Genomic DNA, 26,025 nt, shown 5'->3' on the forward strand with positions numbered 1-26,025 from the left:
TCTACACACAATACCCCATAATGACTAAGCAAAAAAACTTTTGGTTGTGCAAATGTATAATAAAAAATAAAAAAACAGAAATACCTTATTTTCATAAGTATTCAGACCCTTTGCTATGAGACTTTGAACTCAGGTGCATCCTATTTCCATTGGTCATCATTGAGATGTTTCTCCAACTTGGAGTCCACCTGTGGTAAATTCAATTGATTGGACATGATTTGGAAAGGCCCTACCAAGCCGCACTGCTTCTTGACACACTGCTCACTTAAACTGTAAGGCAGCCGCACAAACGTGTCGGGGGAAACACTGTACAACTGGCGACCAAAGTCAGCATGCATGCGCCCGGCCCGTCGCTAGAGCGCAATGGGAGATGGACATCCTGGCCGACCAAATCCTCCCCTACCCGGACGACGCTGAGCCAATTGTGCGCCGCCTCGTGGGTCTCCTAGTTGCGGCCGGCTGCGACACAGCCCGGAATCGAACCTGCGTCTGTAGTAACGCCTCTAGCCTTAGACCGCTGCGTCATTCGCGAGGCTCCGAATGCACTGTAAGTTAACAGAATATTAACTTTTAAAAGTGAGATTTTCACTGGACAATTACTTTAAGACATGTAGACGGTATGAATCCCTGAAAAGTGACAGCGGAGTTGATCAGTGAACTCTCTGGAGTTTGACTGGAGAGCTGCTCTTGGGTATACAACATTTCTCAAACCGTCTGTCTGCTGGGACGAGCTGTCATTCATTACATGGGAGAACACCGCAATATGGTTTACCCCCCCCCCCGGGCGAGACTTCAAAGTGTTTAGAGCTTATATACTTCCATCATCCTTAGGCCCCCCAAAAAAAACAGTGAAATCTGGCATGAGAGCTACAGTAGTTGTCTGGGCAAGAGAAGCCACACTCCTCAAAAGCTAACAAAGAACTATGTGCTGTTTCAAGGTCCCTTGCTTGAGTTTAGCTGGAGTTCAACTCCTTCCAGGGGTTTAAGGAGAGGTTCTGTGAGGTAAACGTTGCCAGAAAACTGATTGCAGCTTGAAGACACCATAGTCCTGTCATGTAAAAACACTGCTCTTGGAGTGGGTGAGACAATTCTCCTCAGGATCCACTAAAAAGTGATACCTCCCCTCGCTTTTGAACAAACCAATGTGTTTACTTGACAGGACTGTGAAAAGGGTTACTTGTTGTCTGAGGAAGTGTCATTCTAGGATTAAAATCGTTCCTCAGGTTAGAACAGCATGGAGACGTCATCCTGGTGGATTAGCACATGCCTCCATGCTCCACTCTAACCAACACATTTCAAGGTGACAAATCCGGTCTGTCATCTTTGCTCTCTCCTAGCTTCAAGGTCTGGAAACGACATGTGAGAAATCGGTTTAATACTCCCAAGATAACATATTTAGTGTCTATTCTCTGCAATAGCACTACCTCATTATGGCTGAAGAGCTGAAAAATCACAAAAAGGAGATCTGAATGCCAGATGTTGCATTTCTATTTATAATGGTGAGATATTTAGAGACAGAGAATTGGGTTAAGAACCACTTTCTGGCATGCAACAACAACTTACATAAGCCCGCCGAACAGTGAATACACTGGTGCAGAGCACAAAGAGTTGAATCAGTAAACACTGGGTCGCATCACAGGCACTACTACAAAAACCACTGCTAACAATGCTACATCCTTGTTCTCTCCTGGCTATTCCTCATTGGATGGAGATGCTAACTCTGCCCGCCAGCTGTCAAGCCCAGAGAGAACCTCCCCATCGTCCCCGTCGTCCCAGAACGCCAAAGGACACACCTTCTATTAAAGCTTATGCTTACCGTTCCCTTTGGTTTCCCCCAGGAGCGCTCAAAGGAAGCCAATGAGAGGAAAGGAGGAGTGTGTAGGTTAGCAGGTGGGGGCAATACGAGGGGAATTAATAAGATGGTGTAAGTGCATCACGGGCGTAGAAAATCCCTCCAGGGACAGATGTGACATTTCTCAGCGGCAGCACTTTCCAGGAAGAGAAGGGGCTTACAATACCCTCCTCTACAGGGGGCTGGGCTGTCACTATGATGGATTCATAAATCCTGCTAACGAGATTACAGAGTAAGAAAATATGTTTGTGAGCGAGCGGTCTGCACAGCACGCACAGGCCCGGCCGAGAAGCGGGTCACGTGTGCAATCGTGCATGTGTGAGAGTAGGATATTCCTTATTTGTGACTTCTATAGTCAAGACATAGCTGAGAGATGGATTAAAAAGCCAGTGTCTCTGAATAAATATGTCAGCATAGGTACATGTAGCCCAGCACATACTTTATCATATGTCGTGCATTTCTTCAATATAGCTGGAAGGGCGTGGGTTGAATCCATAATACACCCTAGGAGTAAGAGTCTTGTCTTGATCATTCATTAACAGGAGCTGGTGGGGTAGAATAGATTGCACAATTAGAACCTGCCATCTGCACTGGGCTACAGGATCAAATTAGCCACGAGACATGCTGAACGCCAAACCCAGTGTCTTGAATCCTAAGAAACAACACCATGACAAAAACAAAGCACTTCATAAAAGCAGACGTGATGCTACTGCACCACAAAAGCAACTCCACTTCTTTGATCTAGCATTGCTCATTCACAACGGCAGATGAAAAAAAAAAATGGCAGGGCTGGCCAGCAAATCTATCACAATCCCATCTACACACCTCCGCTGTCACACACTGACCCATCATCTCCGAGAGGCCTGGGATGTGAGCCGCGGTAACACACGCCCCACATTCCATTACTGAGCCATTAGAGGGCGAATTGTCACACGTGAGGTGGCTACGAGGTGAAGCCTCCTGCATTGGGTCATCCATCAGGCTAGTTGACTGAGGGTCACTGCCATATTGTGTACTGGACTGTGCAACGCCATAATGGCCTCTGTAAATATAGTAGAAACTCGCTCACTAGCATACATGCTACAGTACGAGAGCAGCGCTAACATGCGAGTAGTCACTAGCGCCTGCTCGGTGATAGATGGCAAGTGCAGACGATTAGTCCACTGCTATTGTTTCGGTTATTATCCAATTAGCTGGCATGCTTAGCCGGGTTGACTTACAAGAGCCATTTTCACCAGCACAAGACATTCAGCGGGAATAGCTCTGGTAGGTCATATTACAAAAACAATAACGATGGCAGGTCATATTGAACAGCCCTGGCTGGTACAATGAGAGTCATCATTTATGGGGTATTGCAGGGCTATGTAAACAGAACACAACGATAACAATAAGAAACGGATGCTGTGACAATGACATAGACGCTCACTTAAGTAGCAATAATGTTTACAGGAAACAAAGAGGAAGAACAATTATGGAAAATGGGGCACAGCTATTGACATTTATGATTGGGCATAAATAGTGCACTGTATGACTTCAATAGGACTTTAGAGGCCCGTTTCTATGGTTTTCTATCTCCAATAGGGTTGCTGGGAAAGCAAGAGTAAATAGTTTCAAGTTTAAATACCAGAATATCTACTGTACTGTGCATTTTACAGATTTAGTTTCTACAGTGAGAAGACTAATTGAAGACTACGAGACCCTTATCGAGGTGAAAAATGGAAAACAGGCAATACTCCAGAATATAAAAAGATGACAGATGAAATTGTGATAAGACCCCAGTTGGGTATGACCTCCACAGTGGCAAAATGACCAACACTAGCTAGGTTTCCATCCAATAGTCGACAGATTTTCATGCAAATATTATAAACTCTGCATAAAAACAATATGCGCATTTTCCTACCAGAGATGTTTCCATCAAATTGACTTGTTGCAGATAAAAGGCTGTGCGTGATGACATAGTGCATATACAAATAACTTTTGCAGTTAAATTCCCATGAACCCAATAAAAAATACAAGTTAAATGGGGTTTTATTGTATTTTCAACTCTACTGATGTGTATCCTAAAATGTGTTATATAGCGAATATTCCCACGTGCGCTCTAGCCAACAGCTTGCAGATACAGTGCGGGCATAGCCTACAGGATGAGATTATTATGGACCAAAGAGCTTGATTCGTTTTATTTGTCAAACGGCAGCCAAGCATCGATGATGACGTCACCAGAATAAGACTCTGGATATTTATTGGAAAGACGCATCAAGCTCATCACCTTGCACTTTCACCACCCTGTCAAGTTCATCATAACTTAACTCATCTGTAGCCTAAAAAACTGCCGAGTCGTAGTGGGAGGACCACAACATATCATCGTGAGAATCCAAGTTTACTTCGATATGATGGTTATTATATAAAAATCTGCACATAAAAAGGTGTTTCATCCTTCATTTCTCGCATAATTAACTTTAGACAAAAAGATCCCAGTTTGTCTAGCGTATTTTGTTTTGCCGACATTTGGAAAGTTTACCGACAAATTTATTTTCACGACATGTACTTTACTAGCATAAAAAAGGTTGGATGTAAACCTGCTTACTGTCTGCATTTTGTTCTGTCTGAGCATAGGACTTTAATAAAGAGCACATTTCTTTCTTATTAAACCTCCTTTTGGACAGTCTTCTTTACATTTGACCGTGGACATCTGGTCAGTCCATTGCTGCCAGTAGTATGTGTCACTGTTGATACATCTGAGATTAAATGGAGTAGTGGTGGAGATGGTGTAGCGTGATTAGTCTCCCTAACGAGGACTGACTGTTCCTTTACGTGTGTGAAAGAGTGACAGCTGCCCGTGTCCCTGAGGGTGCCACTGACTTCCTTCTTCTGCGTGGGTTCTCTTATGTAAGCGGTTTCCTTGACAACCGAGAGGTGCCTCAGAGTGTGTCCTGAGTTGCCATGACCGCCCACACCGGTTCTGATTGGCTTTGGCTTGGCTATAGGATTTCCCAGGGGAATACACCTGTGGGTTGAGGTGGTGGCTTCTCTGAATGTCTATTGGTTACAGTACATTATCTCGCAAAGGCCCAGACACAAGTATGTTTTCTTTAAAACACACAGTCATAGAGAAATATACATACATAAGACATGCAACAAACTAACATGCAATTATAACATATTTAAATAAAAATCACAGCATCTCTTCACACACTGCCCTCCAGAGTAAGAGAGAGATAGAATTAGAAGAGAAAAGCAGACTTATTGGAAGGGTTCTCACCATTTAACTAAATCCTTCCCTCAGTAAAGCTTGAGAAAATAACAACCAAATTTCTTCCGTTCTGCATGAATTGTTGACAAACAACCCCGGGAGAGGAGGATAATCAACTTTCCATTCAAACCAATCCTCAGCTCTGAGCAGCGTCTTTCCTCTGCTCTCAAACTGAAGCCTAATTTTGTGTCCCTTCACAGATGACGTGTGACGTGGACACAGAGGGAGTGAATGAGAGAGAGGGAGAGGAGTAGAGCATGTTTAATGGCAGTCACCTGACAGGGGAGGCGAGGGAGGAAGTGAGGCAGTAGCATCCCTCCAATCACGTCATACCCCCCAGGCTCCCCAGCCGGTGATGGAGGGAAAGGTGGGGGTAGAAAGGAACTCGTCCTCTAAGCATTCCTTTATTTCCAGAGCCTGCTGTCATTAGTGTGGTGGTTAGTGTGGTGGTGGTAAAAGAGTATGTGTTTGTACAGGGCATGGATAAATGAGGGAGAGACAATCAACAAGTATACAGAGCCTTCCACAAGTTCCACATGTTGTGTTACAGCCCGAATTCAAAATGGATTAAATCGTTTTTTCCCCCTCACCCATATACACACACAATACCCCATAATGACAAAGTGAAAACATGTTTAGACATTTTTGCAAAGTTATTGAAAATGAAATACAGAAATCGAATTTACATAAGTATATACACCCAAGTCAAAACACCTTGGCGGCGAAGAGCTTTGCACACCTGGATTGTATAATATTTGCACATTCTTTTAAAAATTATTCAAGATCTGTCAAGTTGTTTGTTGATCATTGCTAGACAGCCATTTCAAGCCAAAACTGTAACTAGGCCACTCAGGAACATTCAATGTCATCTTGGTAAGCAACTCCAGTGTATATTTGGCCTTGGTGGTTGAGGTTATAGTCCTGCTGAAAGGTGAATTTGTCTCCCAGTCTGTTGGAAAGCAGACAGCCAGGTTTTCCTCTAGGATTTTGCCCGTGCTTAGTTCTATTCTGTTTCTTTTTATCATAAACTCCCAAGTCCTTGCCGATGACAAGCATGCCCATAACATGATGCAGCCTCCACCATGCTTGAAAATATGAAGAGTGGTACTCAGTGATGTGTTGTGTTTGCACCAAACGTAACGTTTTGTATTCAGAACAAAGTTAATTTATTTTCCACATTTTTTTGCAGTTTTACTTTAGTGCCTTATTGCAAACAGGACTCCTGAACTTATTTAAACTTGCCATAACAAAGGGGTTAAATACTTAGACTCAAGACATTTCAGTTTTAAAAAAATTATGAATTTTTAAAACATTTCAAAAAACATAACTCCACTTTGACATTATTGGGTATTGTGTGTAGGCTAGTGACAGTCTCAACGTAATACATGTTTTATTCAGGCTGTAACACAACAAAATGTGGGGAAAAGCATTTGAATACTTTGAAGGAACTGGATGCCTAAATCCAGCAAAAGAAGTGTGCGTTGAACTTCTGTTGTCACAGTAACAATGTGGGAGGCAGAAGGAAAGGGGGGAGTGTAAAGGACGACAATTAGTGAGTAAACAATGCTGAAAGCTATAGCCAATGGCAGGCACAGGAAGGAAGGTGGGAAGAGAGAGCCGGGCAAAGATATTTAACTAGAAAGGCTAATGTGGTTACCAGGGGAACATGACGCCCCTCTTTTCTCAGTCTCTCTCGTCATTCACTTTCCTCAAGCACTTAATCAGTCTCATAGCAATAGGTTATCTTCAGGGATTATTCCTATTAGACCACCACTGAGTAGGCAAAAGGCAAAATCCCAAAACCATTTTTCCTTAGGTGGATGGCAACAGGAAAATAGGGACAACAGCATAGCTACATGCAGAGGCTCACCCCACCTAAATTAGACTAAGGGGAAACACTGCCACGTTCTGGGCACCCAGGCCTGTGTTGAGTGTGGTCTACCAGCTCCCAGGGGAGTAGAATGGCTAGGCTACACGGCGACACCATAGTGACTGACTGCCACCAACAGCGAGAGCACTCAAGTGGTCTGCGCCACACGCCTATTGACTGGCTGCCAGGCTCATAATTGAATCTCCAGCCCTTATTCCGTTCATACACTGTTGGATTAGCTAACCCGGCCGCTCCACTAATGGTGTCCGGGTGAGTAGTTCTCCCTGTCTCCTCATCTCTCTCCACCCACTATCTCTGAATCTCACACTCGCTACATGTCTTTCTTTGTGCTCTCATTTCTCTCTCTTGAGCTCTCTTAGATACATCCTCTGTGCATCCATCCTTCTTCTCTAGCTTGAAGTAATCAAACATGAAGTAAAAAGGAGCTTCAGCTTTATTTTCACCGATTCCAGTCATGTCAGGTGAGTGGTTATAAGATACCTCATGGAAGGGAGGTAAGAAGAATGATTTGTTTTTATAGTCAAAACAACGCTGTTCTATCTCGGTTCTTTCTCCTCTATCTGTGTGTGTCTCTGTGTCGAAACAGAACCACAGACAAAGCCTTTATTCAATCAAATGGGGTCAACTTCAGGGGATAAGAGGTCAAAAGCCAATATTCAGTCCCTGGCAGGAGGCATCTTTCCCATTGATTGCCATCATTAGCGTGTCTAAGCACGCCGTATAGTCAACCCTTTTGTTTCCAAGGTGAAAAATGCGGGAATAATGCCTCGAAAACATTTCAGTGCGAGACGGATAGGAAATCCAATTGGCTATCAGGATCCATCCATCTCAGCTGCCTGCTGGTGTCCAGTGAGAGCTGCTCCACTTAAAACCTAAATCAGTAATCACTGTTTAATTCCCTCCCTAACAGGCCTGACCCAGGAAAAAGACATTAAGAGATGATATTATCTTAAGTCCACCAGAGCATATTGGACACGCATGAGAGAATAAAGCTAGATTTGATATGGACGCATGGGAGGTAGTTGGAGATAATACGTTTTGAGAATATGACTAGGCTGTTTTGTTTGTCAAACACAGATGGACACAGAAACAGATGGACACAGAAAGCCGTAGACAGATAAACAGACCTGGAAAACAAGGCAAAATGAAACCCCTAACAAAGGCTAGGGCACATAGGATCATTGTCCTCAGTTTAGCCTAACAAGATAATTTCAAAACAATCCAAACGTCAACAATCCCTATAGATACAGGATAGTATATGTACAACAAAACGACTTGAACAAATAAATACCAGATGAAATGAATGATATCTGTGACTGAGCTATCAGGTCACATACTGTATGTTTATTAAATCATCAAATATACATTAGTCGGCAGAGAAAGCCTTCCATGCCATAACAATCCTAAAACAACAGTTCATATCAGTTATGACGCAGGCAGCAACCATTTCACACACACACTCACACTACGCTCACACTAGCTGACGAGTGGGAAAAGGCTACACGCAACACACAATATCACACAATTTTATTATATTTTTTATTTAACTAGACAAATCAGTTAAGAACAAATTCTTATTTACAATGACGGCCTACCCCGGCCAAACCCTAACGACGCTGGGTCAATTGTGTGCCGCCCAATGGGACTCCCAATCACGGCCGGTTGTGATACAGCCTGGAATCGAACCAGGGTCTGTAGTTACGCCTCTAGCACTGAGATGCAGTGCCTTAGACTGCTGCGCCACTCGGGAGCCCCCATGACGTTTACAAAACATCATTGAAAACAAGTCATTGTAAAGAGGGAGAGTGTTTATGGGGGAAAGCCCAACAGAAACAACAGTTTGGAGTGGAACAATGCGTCTTGATAAGGGGTCAGGGAAAAATGTAGATGTTGGGTGCCTGCCAATAACTGGTGGATTCAGAGGAAGTGGAACAGGGGGAGAGAAAGAGAGCTAGAGAGAGAGAATGTTGAAATTAAAGACATATATATACTGTATATTAATATTCAAATCTGTGTCCTGCTCCACTTCCTCCAAATACACTTCACACCCTTCTTTGACATTCTCACACATTTGTTTTTGACCTCTATGAGCATGGTGAAACACCCTGACCAGTCACTTCATAAGGTGGACAATTAAGAGTGCTTGCAACATTCCCACCACATAATGATCCACCGGCTGTCTCGCCATCTCTGAGGATGGATGAAGAGGGAAAAGGGAGAGTGATAAAGAAAAAAGGGAAAACCCAGACTAGTACACCCTGGTGGCCTGAACAGAGAACTACACTGTGAGCTCCATCGTATCTTGGTGGAGAAGCTGTATTGAAAAAACTATCCAATTAGAGCCTTTCATCTTCACAAGCTTGTTGTGGTCCTCGCCTGTTTTGATGGCCAGCTTGTGAAATGGTGGCCTGTTGCCATCTATGGGGCAGATTTCAGAGAGACGCCTTGTTATGTTATCTGGGCCAGACAGTGTCGAGGAGTGATGTCACAGTCGGCTTACCAGCCTCTTTAACAGCCACAGCTTCCCGCCGAGATGCAACATTATGCGTTTCCCACAAAGTGATGTAGGGTTATGGGGGCTAAAAGGGAGATGGGCCAACGCTTATTTGTGAGAAGGATGGAAGATTTGACATGGATAACTTTTGGGCTTCTTGAAAGCCTCCTAACTATGACATTGCAGGGAGATGAATAATACTGAGGAAAACAAGAACTAACAAGAGCTTCTCATGGAAATCCCTCACTTGAAATACCTGCACATGAAAAACCAACACATTGCTATAATAATAATAATTATAGGTACTTTTATAGTGCTTTTCAGTGCTTTTCAAGGACCCAATATGCCAGTCTCTTTGTCACACACGTTCCCACCTTTCAGTCATATTACGATGCACCCTGCTATTCATAGACAAATAGTCCCACGTCACACATTCACGGCATCAAAAACATGCCATTCTAATCTCTCTCTCGTGCACACACTTCATTTTCTCATACACACCATCACTTACACACTCCTATCTCCATCACACACCATCTCTCCTCTACCTCGGAATTACACACAGCCGCTCCCCTATCGCAAACACCCTGGCATTAACCATCCTGGTGGGTGGGGGGGGGTATGAGTTTACCCCAGTGGAATGGTAAAGCAGTGGGGTGCTCAGCGAGGGGGTGACAGGTCCTCGTTCACCCATTGGGCCTTATCTCAGGACCATAATGAGGAGTCAGCAGGGAGGCAAAACCAGCCTTATGAGGACAGGCGTCATACTGTATTGTGGGGACAATTCTCAGATAATATTAAAGTGTTTTGATATAAGCAGAGCAGCCCTCTGTGAATCTAATTGGTTCATCTTCAAAGGGGCCGGGAGCCACAGTGTACTACTTGAATTGGATGAACTGGCCAGAAATGTAATTCAGTTCATTGTGACATGTCTGACTCCTGAGACCCTGAACACAGTTCAAAAGGAGTCAGAATCAAGTGGGAGATGTCGTCAGCGTTAAGCAACCATATTTTCACCTTCAATACCAAATCTACATGCAGCAGGCACCAAACAAGGCTCCTTGATACTTCTCGCTTTGTCCACGCAGTAGTACTGAACTAAGAACAGCAGTAAGTTTGTTTATGCCAAACCTCCCCTAGTGAGTCTACAGACCAAAACTGAACTAGTACCAGTGGTTGAGTAACTACCTGGGAGCCTCTTGGTGGGCTGCAGTCTCATGTTGAGGGCCTGGTGGGAGAGTAGGGGGGAGGAGGGCAGCGAGCGTGACACGCCCTCCATGATACGGATGTGCTGCATGCCCTCGGTCACCGGGAGAGGAGGCCCCCCGTAGTCGCCCTCAAACAGCCCGTCACCCTCTGTGGAGCTGCCACCTAGGAAGGAGAGACAGAGAGGTGTCATATAGTCATTTATACTACATTCCCACACACCGACAGAATTTGTCATTTGACATCAACTACTGTTCACAAGAGACCTAAAACCAACACACTGACATATTACATTATCACCACTCACAATATAATGCAGACACACACACATCGCTCGCTGACACATTTCATTAACAGCACACTCAGTATCATCTCCAACCGTGTCAACACCTCCAGTTTTAGACACGGTTGAGGCTGCAGTTTCACCGTACAAGCTGGCAAACCTCTGCAACTGTCATCCTAGTGTTAAAGGACGGGTCCATTTTGTTTCTCTCTCAGACAAGCACCTGCCTGTTGTCTGGTAGTGAAACAGTAGGCTAATTAGGATAGGGTAGGATAGCACAGCCACTAGGGATGCTGGAATGCTTGAAAATGTGGAATGAAAATGTCAGCTGGAACAGTCAATAGCTCTGACTGTGCCAGATATCCAAATATAGCAGAAACTGATGATCAATAAAAATGTATCCAATTGATCACGAATAAAGGCAAAGACTGAATGTGGCATTACTCTATCCTCCCTCTCCTTCTTTCTACAGCACACTAGACGTTTCCCCTGGCAAGAGCGGGTAGCCTAGTGGAAAGGTTGCTGGTTCGAATCCCCGAGCTGGCAAGGTGGAAAAATCTGCTGTTCTGCCCTTGTGCAAGGCAGTTAACCCCCCAACAACAAATGCTCCCCGGGCACCGATGACGTGGATTAAGGCAGCTCCCCCCCGCACCACTCTGATTAAGAGGGGTTGGGTTAAATGCGGAACACGCATTTCGGTTGAATGCATTCAGTTCCGCAACTGACTAGGTATCCCCCTTTCCCTAACGTGACTGGACAGAATTAACATGAATAATGTCAGGAATCACAGTACTCTTCAGTCAAGAAGCACCTGCGTGCCACCATGTCAGGTGACAAGCACCTCAGACAGGGACACTGGCTGATGACACCAGCAGCAGTGTGTCACTGGCAACCCATGTGACACAGCACAAGGCCACACTAATGAACATGTATTAGTAGACAGGGAGAGGGGAAGGTGGGTAGCAAGGTGAAAACAGGCTGTCACAGACAATTCTATACACAGAGGAACAGCAGTTTGATTGGAATACACAGTACAGACACACACACCACGCTTGGATTCTGTTTTAGCAATTTGCGTCTGTTGATGTTTTAATTGTGTGTGATGTGACTAAGTGTGTCTGTGTTCGACTGTGCTAGATGTCTTTTCAGACTTTGTATGAGTCATCCTGCGTACAGCATCAACAACCTGCCACTCCCTTCCCAGCAGCCTTAATTCCTTTCACCTTCTCAATCTATGTCTGGATCTGTGCCTATTGGCTAACTCTAATCTAACCGCTTCTACATCACTAGGAGGAGTGGGTATGGTGAGGGGGGCTGAGAAAAAGGGGGTAGGGGTGGTGTTAAAGGGGTGAAATGCCATTCTGGGCGTTTCAATTCACAGCCAATTAAACTGGTAATGTTATTACTGTGCTGCTGTAACGAGATATTACAGCAGTATATTTAAGCACAACAGGCATCCCCTTACGTGTCCCCACCTAGCCCTCTGGCCCCTCAGAGACAGTATATCAGTCCCTGTGCCCGAGGCCTGAGGCAAAGGAGGGGGAATAAGATACGGATGATGTCGCTGCGCCCTTCAATGTCACGAAAGGTAATCTGCCAGCCAGGGGAATTTGCAGTGCTGCAAAAGTGTAATAAAGAGCATAGCTTTAACCTTATGGGAGCCAAGTGTATCTTATCGGTATGTAACAGCAATGACTGTCTCTCTAGGGTAATGGAGTTAAAGGTATGGAGACATCAAACAGGTTGGGCAATGACTATATCTCAGCACTGTATGTACACTACACCATGCTGAATGTCCATGTTGACAGCCCTACATAACCACCAGATGAATTGATACAATAGGCCACACCATCACAGAGATACAACGATGAGCTCCACAAGTTGTTTTCTTTGAGATCATACTGTAGATTATGAGCAAAGTGAGCCATGTGTCTCGAATGCACAGCGAACAGGGGAGGGTTGGTCCAGACACTTAGTCTTGCATTTCTAATGACAGAGATTAGAGTTAATACGACCCTGAGGGAGAGAGGGAGAAAGAGGGAGAAAGAAAGGGGGAATGAAAGAAAGAGGGAGAAAGAAAGAAAGAAAGAAAGAAAAAGAGGGAGGGAGAGAGCGAGAACTGTCTTAATGTTTGAGCTCCAGTTGCACTCCTCGGTTATGAAATAGTAGATGGAAAGGAAGGGAGGACGAGGGGAGGAGTGGAAGAGGAGAGGAGAGGAGTTGTGGCCATCATGTTCTGTTATTTAAGGCTGCTACTACTGTAGATCTCTTCAGTACATCTGCATGGGAAGGTAAAGTAAAAGGGACCACATGCACACACACACACGTGCATCAGATGGCGTCAGACAGGAAGCTGGCCTGTTGTGTTGAGCTCGTCTACTGAACGGCCCGGCCTCCAAACAACAGATGGACCGAGTGGACGGATGGCCAGTTCACAAGAGGGAGGGAGAGCCATGTGGTGTGTGCGTCTCTGTGTGAGAGTGAGTGAAGTGAAGTGAGAGAGATATAGAAAGAGATGGAAACCACAATTTTCACCATATGCCCATGTCCGCAATTAATATAAATCACTCTGTAACTTTACTGCAGAGGTAAAATGTCACACCCTTTGCTCCACATGAAAATGCCATCTGGAGCTTCTCTCACAATGTGGAAGAGCCTTAACCACCCGAATGGATGAATACAGAGACATGATAGGAAATGCACCCCGCCACTAAATGACTTCAGAGTCCCAGGCAGGCAGCTCTAAGCCTGGGAGAGCAAGGAGGGAGCAGACTAAATCACCAGTGAGAACTGCCGCGAGGGAAGGAGGTAAAAAGTGGTAAAAAGTGTCACCGGAGTGGAACCGCAACCGACTGTGTGAAGGAATTCTTACGCTGCTTTGATCAAAATCCAACCACACAAACGGCAAAGGATGTCAGGGGAAATCGGATTTGCGGTATGACAGAGTGTTAAAACACTAGCTGTGACTGAGGTATTTTCTGTCCCTTCAGGGGGATCAAATGGACTCTAGAGTGGTGTGGCAGGAGAGCTTTCCCCCTAACGAATGTTCCAGGATCAGCTATATTATAATGTCCCTAATGGTTAGGGGTAAGATTTGAGGTTGTTTTATCTGATCCTAACTAGATAAGTGATTATGGGGAAACATTTACGTTGAGTGAATTTTAAAAGGGTGACAGTGGAAAGGACATTCAGTCACCCTGACCAAATACATACTGTACTGAACATTGTTCACAGTTCGGAAGCAGTCAAAAAAACGAGGCAAAGGACAGCAAAGAGTGAGTAGTTGAAAGCAGGGGAAAGGAGGCTAGTTTGTGAGTGTTTGTTCATGCATTTGATCATTTGGTTGCCTGTTTGTGTTGTGTAGCCTAAGTATTGTCACACATTTCCTCTTTTAGTATAGGGTTTTGTCAGATTAATTTATGTGCATTAGAATTAGGCCTAGCTGTCCTCCGTGTAATAGCATGAGGAGGATTACCAAGGCCCATAATGCACTGCCCCCCCCCCCCCCACACACACTTTGGTGAAATGTAAGGACATTTTGGAGTAATATTTTTTCACCATTAAAAATACTATTTTCCCTAACCTAACCCTAACATGAATCCCAAAAACCCTAACCCTAAACCTAACCCCAAAACCTATAAGCTTAGCATAGCATTTGAACAAATTCAGGACCTGGCTTTTCAAAAAAGTTAGTTTTTCTACCTTTTCAAGACATTAAGGTGAAGTGTTAGGACATTGCGGTCCTGAAAATGTAGGTAAACATGTGCGCACACACACAATGCCCTGAAAACAATGACTCCCCAGGATGGGGGAGTAAGTTAGTGATAGAGAGTGGCAGAGATCTCAATTTATGTAGTGTGTAAAGCGACTGCTCATCTAATGAAAAATCACTCCACTAAATCTGAGTACCAATCTGCCTAGTGTCCTTGAGTCTGAAATGGAGCGCAGGACAGGGGTTACAGCATCATCCCACATCCTTCTCTCCATCCTCCTCCCTCTCTCTGCTCTATTACCATAGCAGGGGGAGAGCAGTATTTTGAGGCAAAGGACAGGGAAAGAGAACAAGGGAAAAAGTAGAGATGAAGAAAATAAAGAAATGTTGATCCTATAATTTTTTAAACTTTTTTTACTTATTTATTTTTTATTGATCCGTTATTTTACCAGGTAAGTTGACTGAGAACACATTCTCATTTACAGCAACGACCTGGGGAATCGTTACAGGGGAGAGGAGGGGGATGAATGTGAGCCAATTGTAAACTGGGGATTATTAGGTGACCATGATGGTTTGAGGCACGGATTAGGAATTTAGCCAGGACACCGGGGTTAACACCCCTACTCTTACGATAAGTGCCATGGGCTCTTTAATGACCTCAGAGAGTCAGGACACCCATTTAACGTCCCATCCAAAAGACAGCACCCTACACAGGACAGTGTCCCCAATCACTGCCCTGGGGCATTGGGATAATTTTTTAGACCAGAGGAAAGAGTGCCTCCTACTGGCCCTCCAACACCACTTCCAGCAGCATCTGGTTTCCCATCCAGGGACTGACCAGGACCAACCCTGCTTAGCTTCAGAAGCAAGCCAGCAGTGGTATGCCTAAACCTCACAGTTTAACAAATATTTCCCTGTCGTCTATGGACAAGTTAATAAATTATCTAGGCTAATTACCTACAATATGGTTTGACTGGAAAAGTTCCATACAAATTTCTCCTGTAGGCTTGATTATCTCAGGTCCAGCATGTTGAAAAGTAATTGTTCTAGTACATTACCTCCCCCCCACGCAAAACCCAGCAGCTTGGGTCCTAAGCCCAAAGCATGGCCTAAATCTGCTCTGTGTGGCACTGCCCAAAGTCCCAACAACCACCCCCAACACCAGCTGGGATGATTGGGGGGGGGGGCTATCATGCTAACATCATAGTATAACACCATGGCATGCTAATGATAGCATGCTAACACCATAGCCAACAGTAGGACCACAGAGAGCTATTGGCAGAAAGTGGAGCGCCATACGGTGCTCTGGCATAAAGCCACGTACATGACGCAACTCTTCCTAGTCAGACACACACGGCATAGAGGGGGCGGTTACGACAGCTGCTTGTGTCATGGGAACACATGTTCCATCCTGTGTTGTCATGTAGCCTTCCCTAAAGGCTGTTGCCTATAACCAACCGATGTGCCTGGGAGCACTACCCTATGGCAGCCTTTCCCATATGGTGGATCCCAACCAATTACACTGGGTTGCAGCTTAAGACTGGGCTGTGGCAGGAAGAATTGTTTGGTAACACTATTTTTCAGCTGGCACCTAGTAGTTTATTTACACACTTATAGTGGGGTATCAATGGTTACTTTCTGGCACTTCGAATAATTCAACATGCCTGGTGCCTCTTCACATCATTTAGGCTAGCTTAATATTCAGAGACATTCTCTAGTTCTCTCCACTTTGTCTGGTGAGACACACCACATGGATCAATAAGAGAGCGGCCCTGACATCCACGAAGCAGACACTTTACACTGACGGGGTGTTCACTCACATTCTTAATTAGGCAATAAAGGGTCTCTGGGCCCTGTGGAAGCCTTATGTATGACGTATTTACAAGACAGGTGGGATTCAATAACTGTAAATGTGATACTAGTAAACTGCAGGAAGTCTCTATTTGAAATGGGTGAACCCAACATTTGCATGAATTCCTCTAAGAAATGTCCAATACCGGCAGTAACCATACATCTGTGTACATCGTGTCTGAAAGTAGTCAATCAGACCTGTCAATTAAAATGACTTAGAACTTGTAATAAATGCATGTACTCGTCGTAGCAAGAGTATGCAAGACAAATCTATTCTAATTACGTGGACTGATGAATTGTACTCAGAAGTAGAGGTTTACACTTAATGTATCCAATATGCACATTAGGAGTGAACCTATACCTATTTGAAAAGGGCCAGAGACCCCTGACGAAGACAAATGTCTGCTCTGACGTTGGTCTACTCTGAGCTGAAGGTGACCAGCTGTGTTTCTCCAGTTCCAAATCAATCCAATAATTTGTCACATGCTTCGTAAACAACAGGTGTAGACTAACAGTGAAATGCTTACTTACGGGTCCTTTTCCAACAATGCAGAGTTAGATTAAAAAATATAGGAGGAATAAATACACATTGACTAGCGAACAATAAAAAGGCGTAAAAGTAACATGGCTATATACAGGGAGAACCAGTCCTGAGTTGATATGCAGGGGTACGAGGTAATTGAGGTAGCTATGTACTGTACATATAGGTAGGGGTAAAGTGACTAGGCAACAGGATAGATAAGACAGTAGCAGCAGCGTATGTGGTGAGTGTGAAAGTGTTTGTGCGGCGTCAGCACGCATGTGTGCGCATACAGTATGTAGTGTGTTGTGGTGTGTATGTGTGTGTTGGGGTGTTAGTGTAAGTACTGTATGTGTGAGTGTGTGTCCATAGAGTCAGTGCAAGAGAGTTTGTGCCAAAAAGGGCCAATGCAGGTAGTCATTTGATTAGCTATTTAGCGGTCTTGTTTGCAGTCCCTCTGAGTGGGACACAGAGACAATAGACCAGACTTCACCAATAGGGCCTGGAGTTGTCCTAGCCCAGGGTTAGCTACACCATCTTTAATCCTTGTATTAGAGGTACCGTACTATAACCTTACTTGCCAGGCTTATTTTGTTACTGCAAATACAACTTATTTCTCTCTAAATAGAATTATACATGGGGGAAACAAGACCTGAGGTACCATACCTAAACATACAATTCCAATCCTCTGTTTTCTCTTTGCTGTGGGGAATATTGGCCTGCTTGTTTGGAGCATGTGAGAAGCTAAGTGTTCCACATGGTTCCAGATGTTAAAGCCTTGTACAGCCATTATAAACACGCACTTCCAGTTGTAACGTGTGACGTGCTACGGGATGCTAGTTAAGGTGTGTGTGTGTGTGTCTCTGGCCTGGAGAAAGAAGCGATGCTTGGGCGTAGTCTTGCGTTGTTGAATAATTCAGCTTTCTGGCTGGTCAAGGGGAGGGCTGTGTGTGTGCGTGCGTGCTTCTGGGCTGTGAGTGACCGAGAGCATGAGGGAGTGGGTTAGCCAGCGAGAGGAGGAGAAAATAGAGGAGAGGAGACAAGACAAAACCCCAGGCTGTGAGCCACCACTCCTGTTTTCTATCGGTTCTGTTTTGTTCCTCCTCTCTGTCCGTCTGTCTCTCAGCAAGTGCTCCACTGGGCTCTCTCTCGCTCTCCAAACAAAGCATACAAAAGTTCATCTGGTGGCGTCTGCTACAAGCTAGGCTTTGCTAGCAGAGCACTGTTTGATGGGCACTTCTTACGTACCATACAGTCAAGCTGCTCCCACAACAACTCAATAGGGTTGAGATCCAGTGACTGTGCTGGCCACTCCATTATAGACAGAATACCAGCTGACTGCTTCTTCCCTAAATAGTTCAGAGCTGTGCTTTGGGTCATTGTTCCTCTGTAGGAGGAAATTGTCTCCAATTAAGCACCGTCCACAAGGTACGGCATGGCGTTGCAAAATGTAGTGATAGCCTTCCTTCTTCAAGATCCCTTTTACCCTGGACAAATCTCCCACTTTACCACCACCAAAGCACCCCCAGACCATCACATTGCCTCCACCACACTTGACAGATGGCGTCAAGCACTACTCCAGCATCTTTTCTGCATCTCACGAACATTCTTCTTTGTGATCCGAACACCTCAAACTTAGATTCGTCCATAACACTCTCCCCCCCCCCCCCACAATCTTTTTCTGTCCAGTGTCTGTGTTATTTTGCCCATCTTAATCTTTTCATTGGACAGTCTGAGATATGGCTTTTTCTTTGCAACTCTGCCTAGAAGACCAGCATCCAGGAGTCGCCTCTTCACTGTTGACGTTGAGACTGGTGTTTTGCGGGTACAATTTATTGAAGCTGCCAGTTGAGGACTTGTGAGGCGTCTGTTTCTCAAACTAGACACACTAATGTACTTGTCCTCTTGCTCAGTTGTGCACCGGTGCCTCCCACTCCTCTTTCTATTCTGGCTAGAGCCAGATGCGCTGTTCTGTGAAGGGAGTTGTACAGGGCGTTGTACGAGATCTTCAGTTTGTTGGCAATTTCTCGCATGGAATAGCCAACATTTCTCAGAACAAGAATAGACTGACGAGTTTCAGAAGATATTTCTTTGTTTCTGGCCATTTTGAGCCTGTAATCGAACCCACAAATGCTGATGCTCCAGATACTCAACTAGTCTAAAGAAGGACAGTTTTATTGCTTCTTTAATCAGAACAGTTTTCAACTGTGCTAACATAATTGCAAAAGGGTTTTCTAATTATCAATTAGCCCTTTAAAATTATAAACTTGGATTCACTAACACAACGTGCCATTGGAACACAGGAGTGATGGTTGCTGATAATGGGCTTCTGTACGCCTATGTAGATATTCCATTAAAAATCAGCTGTTTACAGCTACAATAGTCACTTACAACATTAACTTCTCTAGGTTAGGGGGCAGCATTCGGAATTTTGGATGAAAAGCATGCCCAAATTAAACTGCCTGCTTCTCGGGCCCAGAAGATATGATATGCATACAACTGGTAGATTTTGATAGAAAACACTCTAAACTTTCCAAAACTGTTAAAATAGTGTCTGTGAGTATAACAGAACTGATTTGGCAGGCAAAAACCTGAGAAAAATCCATTCGGGAAGTAGTTTTTTTTTTGGTTTTGTAGTTTTCTATTCAATGCCATTACAGTATCCATTGACTAAGGACTCAAATTGCAGTTCCTATGCCTTCCACTAGATGTCAACAGTCTTTAGAAATTGTTTCAGGCTTGTATTCTGAAAAATTAGGAAGTAAGAGCAGTCTGAATGAGTGGACCCTAAAGTGTCACAGAGCTTTTTCATGCGCGCGACCGAGAGAGTGCCTTTCTTGTTTACCTTTTATATTGATGACGTTATTGTCCGGTTGAAATATTATCGATTATTTAGGCTAAAAACAACCTGAGGATTGAATATAAACATCGTTTGACATGTTTCTATGAACTTTACGGATACAATTTGGATTTTTTTATCTGCCTGTTTTGACTGTGTTTGAGCCTGTGGATTACTGAAGAAAACGCGAACAAAACGGAGGTTTTTGGATATAGACTTTATCGAACAAAAGGAACATTTATTGAGTAAATGAATGTCTGCTGAGTGCAACCATATGAAGATCATCAAAGGTAAGGGATTCATTTTATCTCTATTTCTGAATTGTGTAACTCTTCTACTTGGCTGGTTACTGTTTGTAATGATTTGTCTGCTGGGCTATGTTCTCAAATAATCGTACGGTATGCTCTCGCCATAAAGCATTTTTAAAATCTGACACCGTGGTTGGATTCACAAGAAGTTCATCTTTAAACCTATGTAAAATATGTTTTGTTTTCTGAATTCTTATAATGAGAATTTCTGTATTTGAATTTGGCGCCCAGCAGTTTCACTGGCTGTTGAAGAGGTGGGGCGCTAACGTCTCACGTACCCAAAAGAGGTTAACAATGTCTACACTGTATTTCTGATCAATTTGATGTTATTTTAAATGGACAAAAAAAAAGCTTTTCTTTCAAAAACAAGGTCACTTAGAAATTTTCCCAAACTTTTGAACGGTAGTGTATGTCAACAATCTTTCCTCCAAAGCACTATTCTATGGCTTACATTTCATGAAAATCCCCCAAATCATGGTCTTTTTTTGTCTGTGTTTCGTGAGGAATCACACAGAAATTTTGTGAGTGTGCAAGCGCAAGAACAGTTTGGGAATGTAATGTTTCTGCTGAGCCACTGTACTGTGTGGTGGGCACTTATCTAACCAGCCGCCCCCAGCAAACACTCAACCATGCCCACCTTCACCAGCCACCCACTATACTCATTACCCACATACTCTACACACTCATACTGGGCTATGGATTGGCCAGAAGAGAACAATACCATTAGCTGTATTTTCTCTCTGGGTGGTTAATGATGTGAGGATTTTAAAGCAAGTCATTTCCTCTCTATTCAGAAGCCATCAGTGCTTCCCTGCTGCTAGGCATTAGAGCAGAGTTAAAGCAGAATAAGAAGAGCAGCAGAGAACCTTCACAGGCAGAGCAACCTGATCCCACTGTGCCCTGCCTCTCTCTCTCTCCCTCTCGAGAACCCAGAGTGGGCGAGAGATACTGACAGTGGAGGGATGTGTGTGTGTGTGTGTGTGTGTGTGTTTAGAGGGGAGAGGCAGAAAAGGAGAGGGGGAATATGGGTAAGAATGAGAGTGTGTGACTGTGCATGGGAGAGTGAGGGGTGTGTGTGAGTGAATGTGTTTCTCTGTGTAATAGAGAGAAAAATAATGCATGTTGATGGGATGAGTGTGTGTACGTGATTGGATGCGTGTCAGACAGTAATTGTATACCTTCCTTATATTGAGTTGCACTCTCCCCTCCCCTTTTTCCCTCAGAACAGCCTCAATTCGTCAGGGCATGGACTCGGAAGCATTCGAAAGCATTCCACAGGGATGCTGGCCCATGTTGACCCCAATGCTTCCCGCAGTTGTGTCAAGTTGGTTGGATGTCCTTTGGGTGGTGGACCATTCTTGATACACACAGGAAACTGTTGACTGTGAAAAACCCAGCAGCATTTCAGTTCTTGACACAAACCTGTGTGCCTGGCACCTATTACCATACCCTTTTCAAAGGCACTTACATCTTGCGTCTTGCCCCTTCACCCCCTGAATGGCACACATACACAATCCATGTCTCAATTGTCTCAAGGCTTAAAAATCCTTCTTTAAATCTGTCTCCTCCAAGTGACCAAGGGATCATAGCTTTCACCTAGATTCACCTGGTCAGTCTATGCCATGGAAAGAGCAGGTGTATCGTGTGTGTGTAACGTGTATGTGTGTAACGTGTATGTGTGTAACGTGTATGTGTGTAATGTGTATGTGTGTAACAGGCGTAACGCGTATGTGTGTGTAACACGTGTGTGTGTGTGTGTACCGTTTGTGTGTGTAACATTTGTGTGTGTAACGTGTGTGTGTGTATCGTGTGTGTGTGTGTGTATCGTGTGTAACGCGTCTGTGTGTAAGGCGTGTGAGTAACGTGTCTGCGTGTAACGTATCTGTGTGTAATGTGTGTGTGTAACGCATGTGTGTAACGCGTGCGTGAGTAACGCGGGTGTGTAACGTGTGTAATGTGTCTGTGTAACGTGGGTGTGTAATGCGTATGTGTGTAACATGTAACGCGTATGGGTGTGTAACGCGTGTGTGTGTAACGCGTGCGTGTAACGTGTGTGCGTGTAACGCGTGTGCGTGTGTAACGCATGTGTGTGTAATGTTTGTGTGTGTATCGTGTGTGTGTGTGTGTGTAACACGTATGTGTGTGTAATGTTTGTGTGTGTAACGTGTGTGTGTAACGTGTGTGTGTGTAACGCGTATGTGTGTGTAACGCGTATGTGTGTAACGCGTATGTGTGTGTAATGCATATGTGTGTGTAACGCGTGTGTGTGTGTAACATGAGTAACTTGTATGTGTGTGTGTGCTCTGCCTTTATCTGCAGGAGCCCTGTGCTGCTAGGGAGGGAAGGAAACGGCTACTTCGCATCATTATGCTGCCTGTGCCTGCGACTCGCCAGAGAGAGAAATCATACATGCAGCGCACATAACTCTGTGTGAGAGAGGCTCCATGTTCTCCACACCCCAGCCCCTTCCCCACCCATAACCTGTCACACCAGAGAGAGAGGGGGAGCAGGCGCATAATGGGCTGGAGAGAGAAAGCCAGCGTAGTACATGAGGCAGAATCAGAAACCGAGAGAGAAGAATTTCATAGCATAGAATCACACCGAAAAGATCAGAACTGGCAGTCATCCTGATTGACATCCAGTGGGCAGCGCTAGACTAGCTAGCTAGTACTCAGAGGTGTGTGCATCACAGAGCAGCTAAATAACAGTCATCCCAGCAGTAAACATGTACTTCTCTGAACCTGACCACAACTACCTGTACCTTCTCTATGGCCCCTAGACTCCCCCCACCCCTAGATGCCACCCTCCTATGTAAGTACCGTAGCCAGGTAAAGCTTGAGTCAGTCTCACCTTAGTTAGTAGAAAAAGGCTGCGTCCCCAGCTAGTAAAATCCTGTACCATGGTAAACTACTTGAAGGACGTGGCATAGAGATATGGCAATGGAGGCACACAAATTATGAGGAATAAAAAAGTAGAGGGAAGAGGAGGAGAGGAGTAAGAGAGAGAGAGATGGAGAGCTGTAGACAGAGAGTGAGCTCTGCAGTGTTGAAAGCAAGTGCCAGGTATTGGCGCACGCGCAGGAACACATACAAGGACAGACACACAGGAACAGGCAGGCGGGCGGACTCGCCCTCCTCCTCCTCTCTCCATCTCCCACTCGATAGCGGCAAGTTGGCTCTCTCTCCCTCTTCCCCTCTCCCAGACACAGAAAACACTCGGAAGCTCTAAAAGGCACACTGACTGCAATGTCCTCCTTGAACAACCACATAAAAGCATCACACTCACAAAACACACAGAAATCCTAATAATTGTATAGACAATAGTACAGACATATACTTGATCCATGTATCCTTATGTAAGCCCACTCCGATACATAGATAGACCCACCCACACAAGTATAATCAAGTAAACATGATTATTCACAAAACAACTCATCACATCAGAGGGAACGGTGTTTGTGAACACAACCTTCAATCCAAGTGAGGGCACATTCAGAATTGCCGTGAATAGGAATTAGAGGTCGACCGATTAATCGGCATGGCAGATTAATTAGGGCCAATTTCAAGTTTTCATAACAATTGGTAATCGCCATTTTTGGATGCCGATTACATTGCATTCCACGAGGAAACTGTGTGGCAGGCTGACCACCTGCTACGCGAGTGCAGCAAGGAGCCAAGGTAAGTTGCTAGCTAGCATTAAACTTACATTTTAAAAAAACAATCAATCTTCACATAATCATTAGTTAACTACACATGGTTGATGATATTACTAGGTTAACTAGCTTGTCCTGCGTTGCATATAATCAATGCGGTGCCTGTTAATTTATCATCGAACCACAGCCTACTTTGCCAAAAGGGGGATGATTTAAGCGCATTCACGAAAAATGCACAACCGTTGCACAAATGTACCTAACCATAAACATCAATGCCCTTCTTAAAATCAATACACAGAAGTATATATTTTTAAACCTGCAAATTTAGTTAAAAGGAACTCATGTTAGCAGGCAATATTAACTAGAGAAATTGTGTCACTTCTCTTGCGTTCATTTCATGCAGAGTCAGGGTATATGCAATAGTTTGGGCCGCCTGGCTCGTTGCGAACTCATTTGCCAGAATTTTACATAATTATGACATAACATTGAAGGTTGTGCAATGTAACATCAATATTCAGACTTATGGTTGCCGTCCGTTTGATATAATACGGAACGGTTCCATATTTAAATGAAATAAACGTTTTTGTTTTCGAAATGATAATTTCAGGATTTTACCACATTATTGACCAACGGCTCGTATTTCTGTGTTTATTATATAATTAAGTATATGATTTGATAGAGCAGTCTGACTGAGCGGTGGAAGGCGGCAGCAGGGTCGTACGCATTCATTCAAACTTTACTGCGTTTTCCAGCAGCTCTTAGCAATGCTTGCTTCACAGCGCTGTTTATGACTCAAGCCTATCAACTCCTGAGATTAGGCTGGCAATAAAGTGCCTATTAGAACATCCAATAGTCAAAGGTATATGAAATACAAAAATGGTATATCGAGAAATAGTCGACGTGTCATAATTCCTATAATAACTACAACCTAAAACTTCTTAACTGGGAATATTGAAGAACTGGGAATATTGAACCACCAGCTTTCATATGTTCTGAGCAAGGAACTTAAACGTTAGCTTTTTTACATGGCACATATTGCACTTTTACTTTCTTCTCCAACACTGTTTTTGCATTATTTAAACCAAATTGAACATGTTTCATTATTTATTTGAGACTAAATAGATTTTATTTATGTATTATATTAAGTTAAAATAAAAGTGTTCATTGTTCATACAGTATTGTTGTAATTGTCATTACTACAAATATATATATGAAAAAATATATATAATTTTAAAAAACAACGGACGATTAATCGGTATCGGCTTTTTTTGGTACTCCAATAATCGGTATCGCCGTTGAAAAATCCTAATCGGTCGACTTCTAATAGGAATACAGTTCTACTGAACTAGGGAGTGGTAGTAGGTTAAAAAAACATATTTCCGGGTATTCAGAGGTGTTGAGATGAAATGCTATTTTAAAATGGGAAGCCTTTCCTTCCTCTCCAGGTCGCTCTTCCTCTGAACTAGAGGTTGTTTCTGTACAGGCACAATGGTGATGAACACACACACACACACAGAGTACGTCTGCTGTGAACCTTATACATTGAATGCAAGTATAAATGACAGTTCCCTAGCTTAAAAAGTTTGCGTGTGTGTGTGTGTGTGTGTGTGTGTGTGTGTGTGTGTGTGTGTGTGTGTGTGTGTGTGTGTGTGTGTGTGTGTGTGATAACATGTGTTTTAGCATGTGTATGTGCACAAAGTGAATATGGATTGCATACGTATCCATCTGTAAACTCCAAGAAGAGTTCCATCCGATGATCTGAGGTGACACTTTCCCAAAGGGCTGAATTCCAAAGAGGACAGGTTCACACACACAAGCGGATGGTGGAGCTTTGTAGTGCTGTAAACAACCCTATGAATCTGCAATGCATCAACACCACACCAAAACTGAGACGCTACTTGTGGAGTCTGGCCATGCGTAACCTACTGAAAACTATAGGCATTCTACCAGACCACAATATTACAATGGTAGGTAGTTGGCATCAGAGTCAATAGTACAACAGCAAAGTAAACTGCCAAGCAAAAGGACTCAATCCTCCTAATCCTCTGATCCTAGATCTGTGGTTAAGGGCAACTTCTACCTTTACCAATAGAGAAGGGGAATAACACTTTTACAACAGCAGCTTGTCTGGTCTTTATCTACTGAATCATATACTATACAAGTTTGA

At 44.0% G+C, this 26,025-nt stretch overlaps 1 protein-coding gene across 6 annotated transcripts in view; it reads right to left on the reverse strand.

Moving 5' to 3' along the window:
- Positions 1 to 26,025, reverse strand: part of LOC129827577 (protein TANC2-like) — a 143,147-nt gene that overhangs the window by 31,434 nt on the left and 85,688 nt on the right. For 4 of the 6 annotated variants that reach the window (XM_055888565.1, XM_055888548.1, XM_055888574.1 and 1 more), the window contains exon 4: positions 10,676 to 10,858. In XM_055888565.1, the coding sequence (XP_055744540.1) occupies positions 10,676 to 10,858 (183 nt within the window). Of the gene's footprint in view, positions 1 to 5,111; positions 5,283 to 10,675; positions 10,859 to 23,056; positions 23,263 to 26,025 lie in introns of those variants that run through there. The other 2 variants (XM_055888582.1, XM_055888590.1) reach the window with 2 other exon arrangements.

The sequence above is a fragment of the Salvelinus fontinalis genome, chromosome 2 (genome assembly GCF_029448725.1).
Source record: "Salvelinus fontinalis isolate EN_2023a chromosome 2, ASM2944872v1, whole genome shotgun sequence".
Taxonomy (NCBI): Eukaryota; Metazoa; Chordata; class Actinopteri; order Salmoniformes; family Salmonidae; genus Salvelinus; species Salvelinus fontinalis.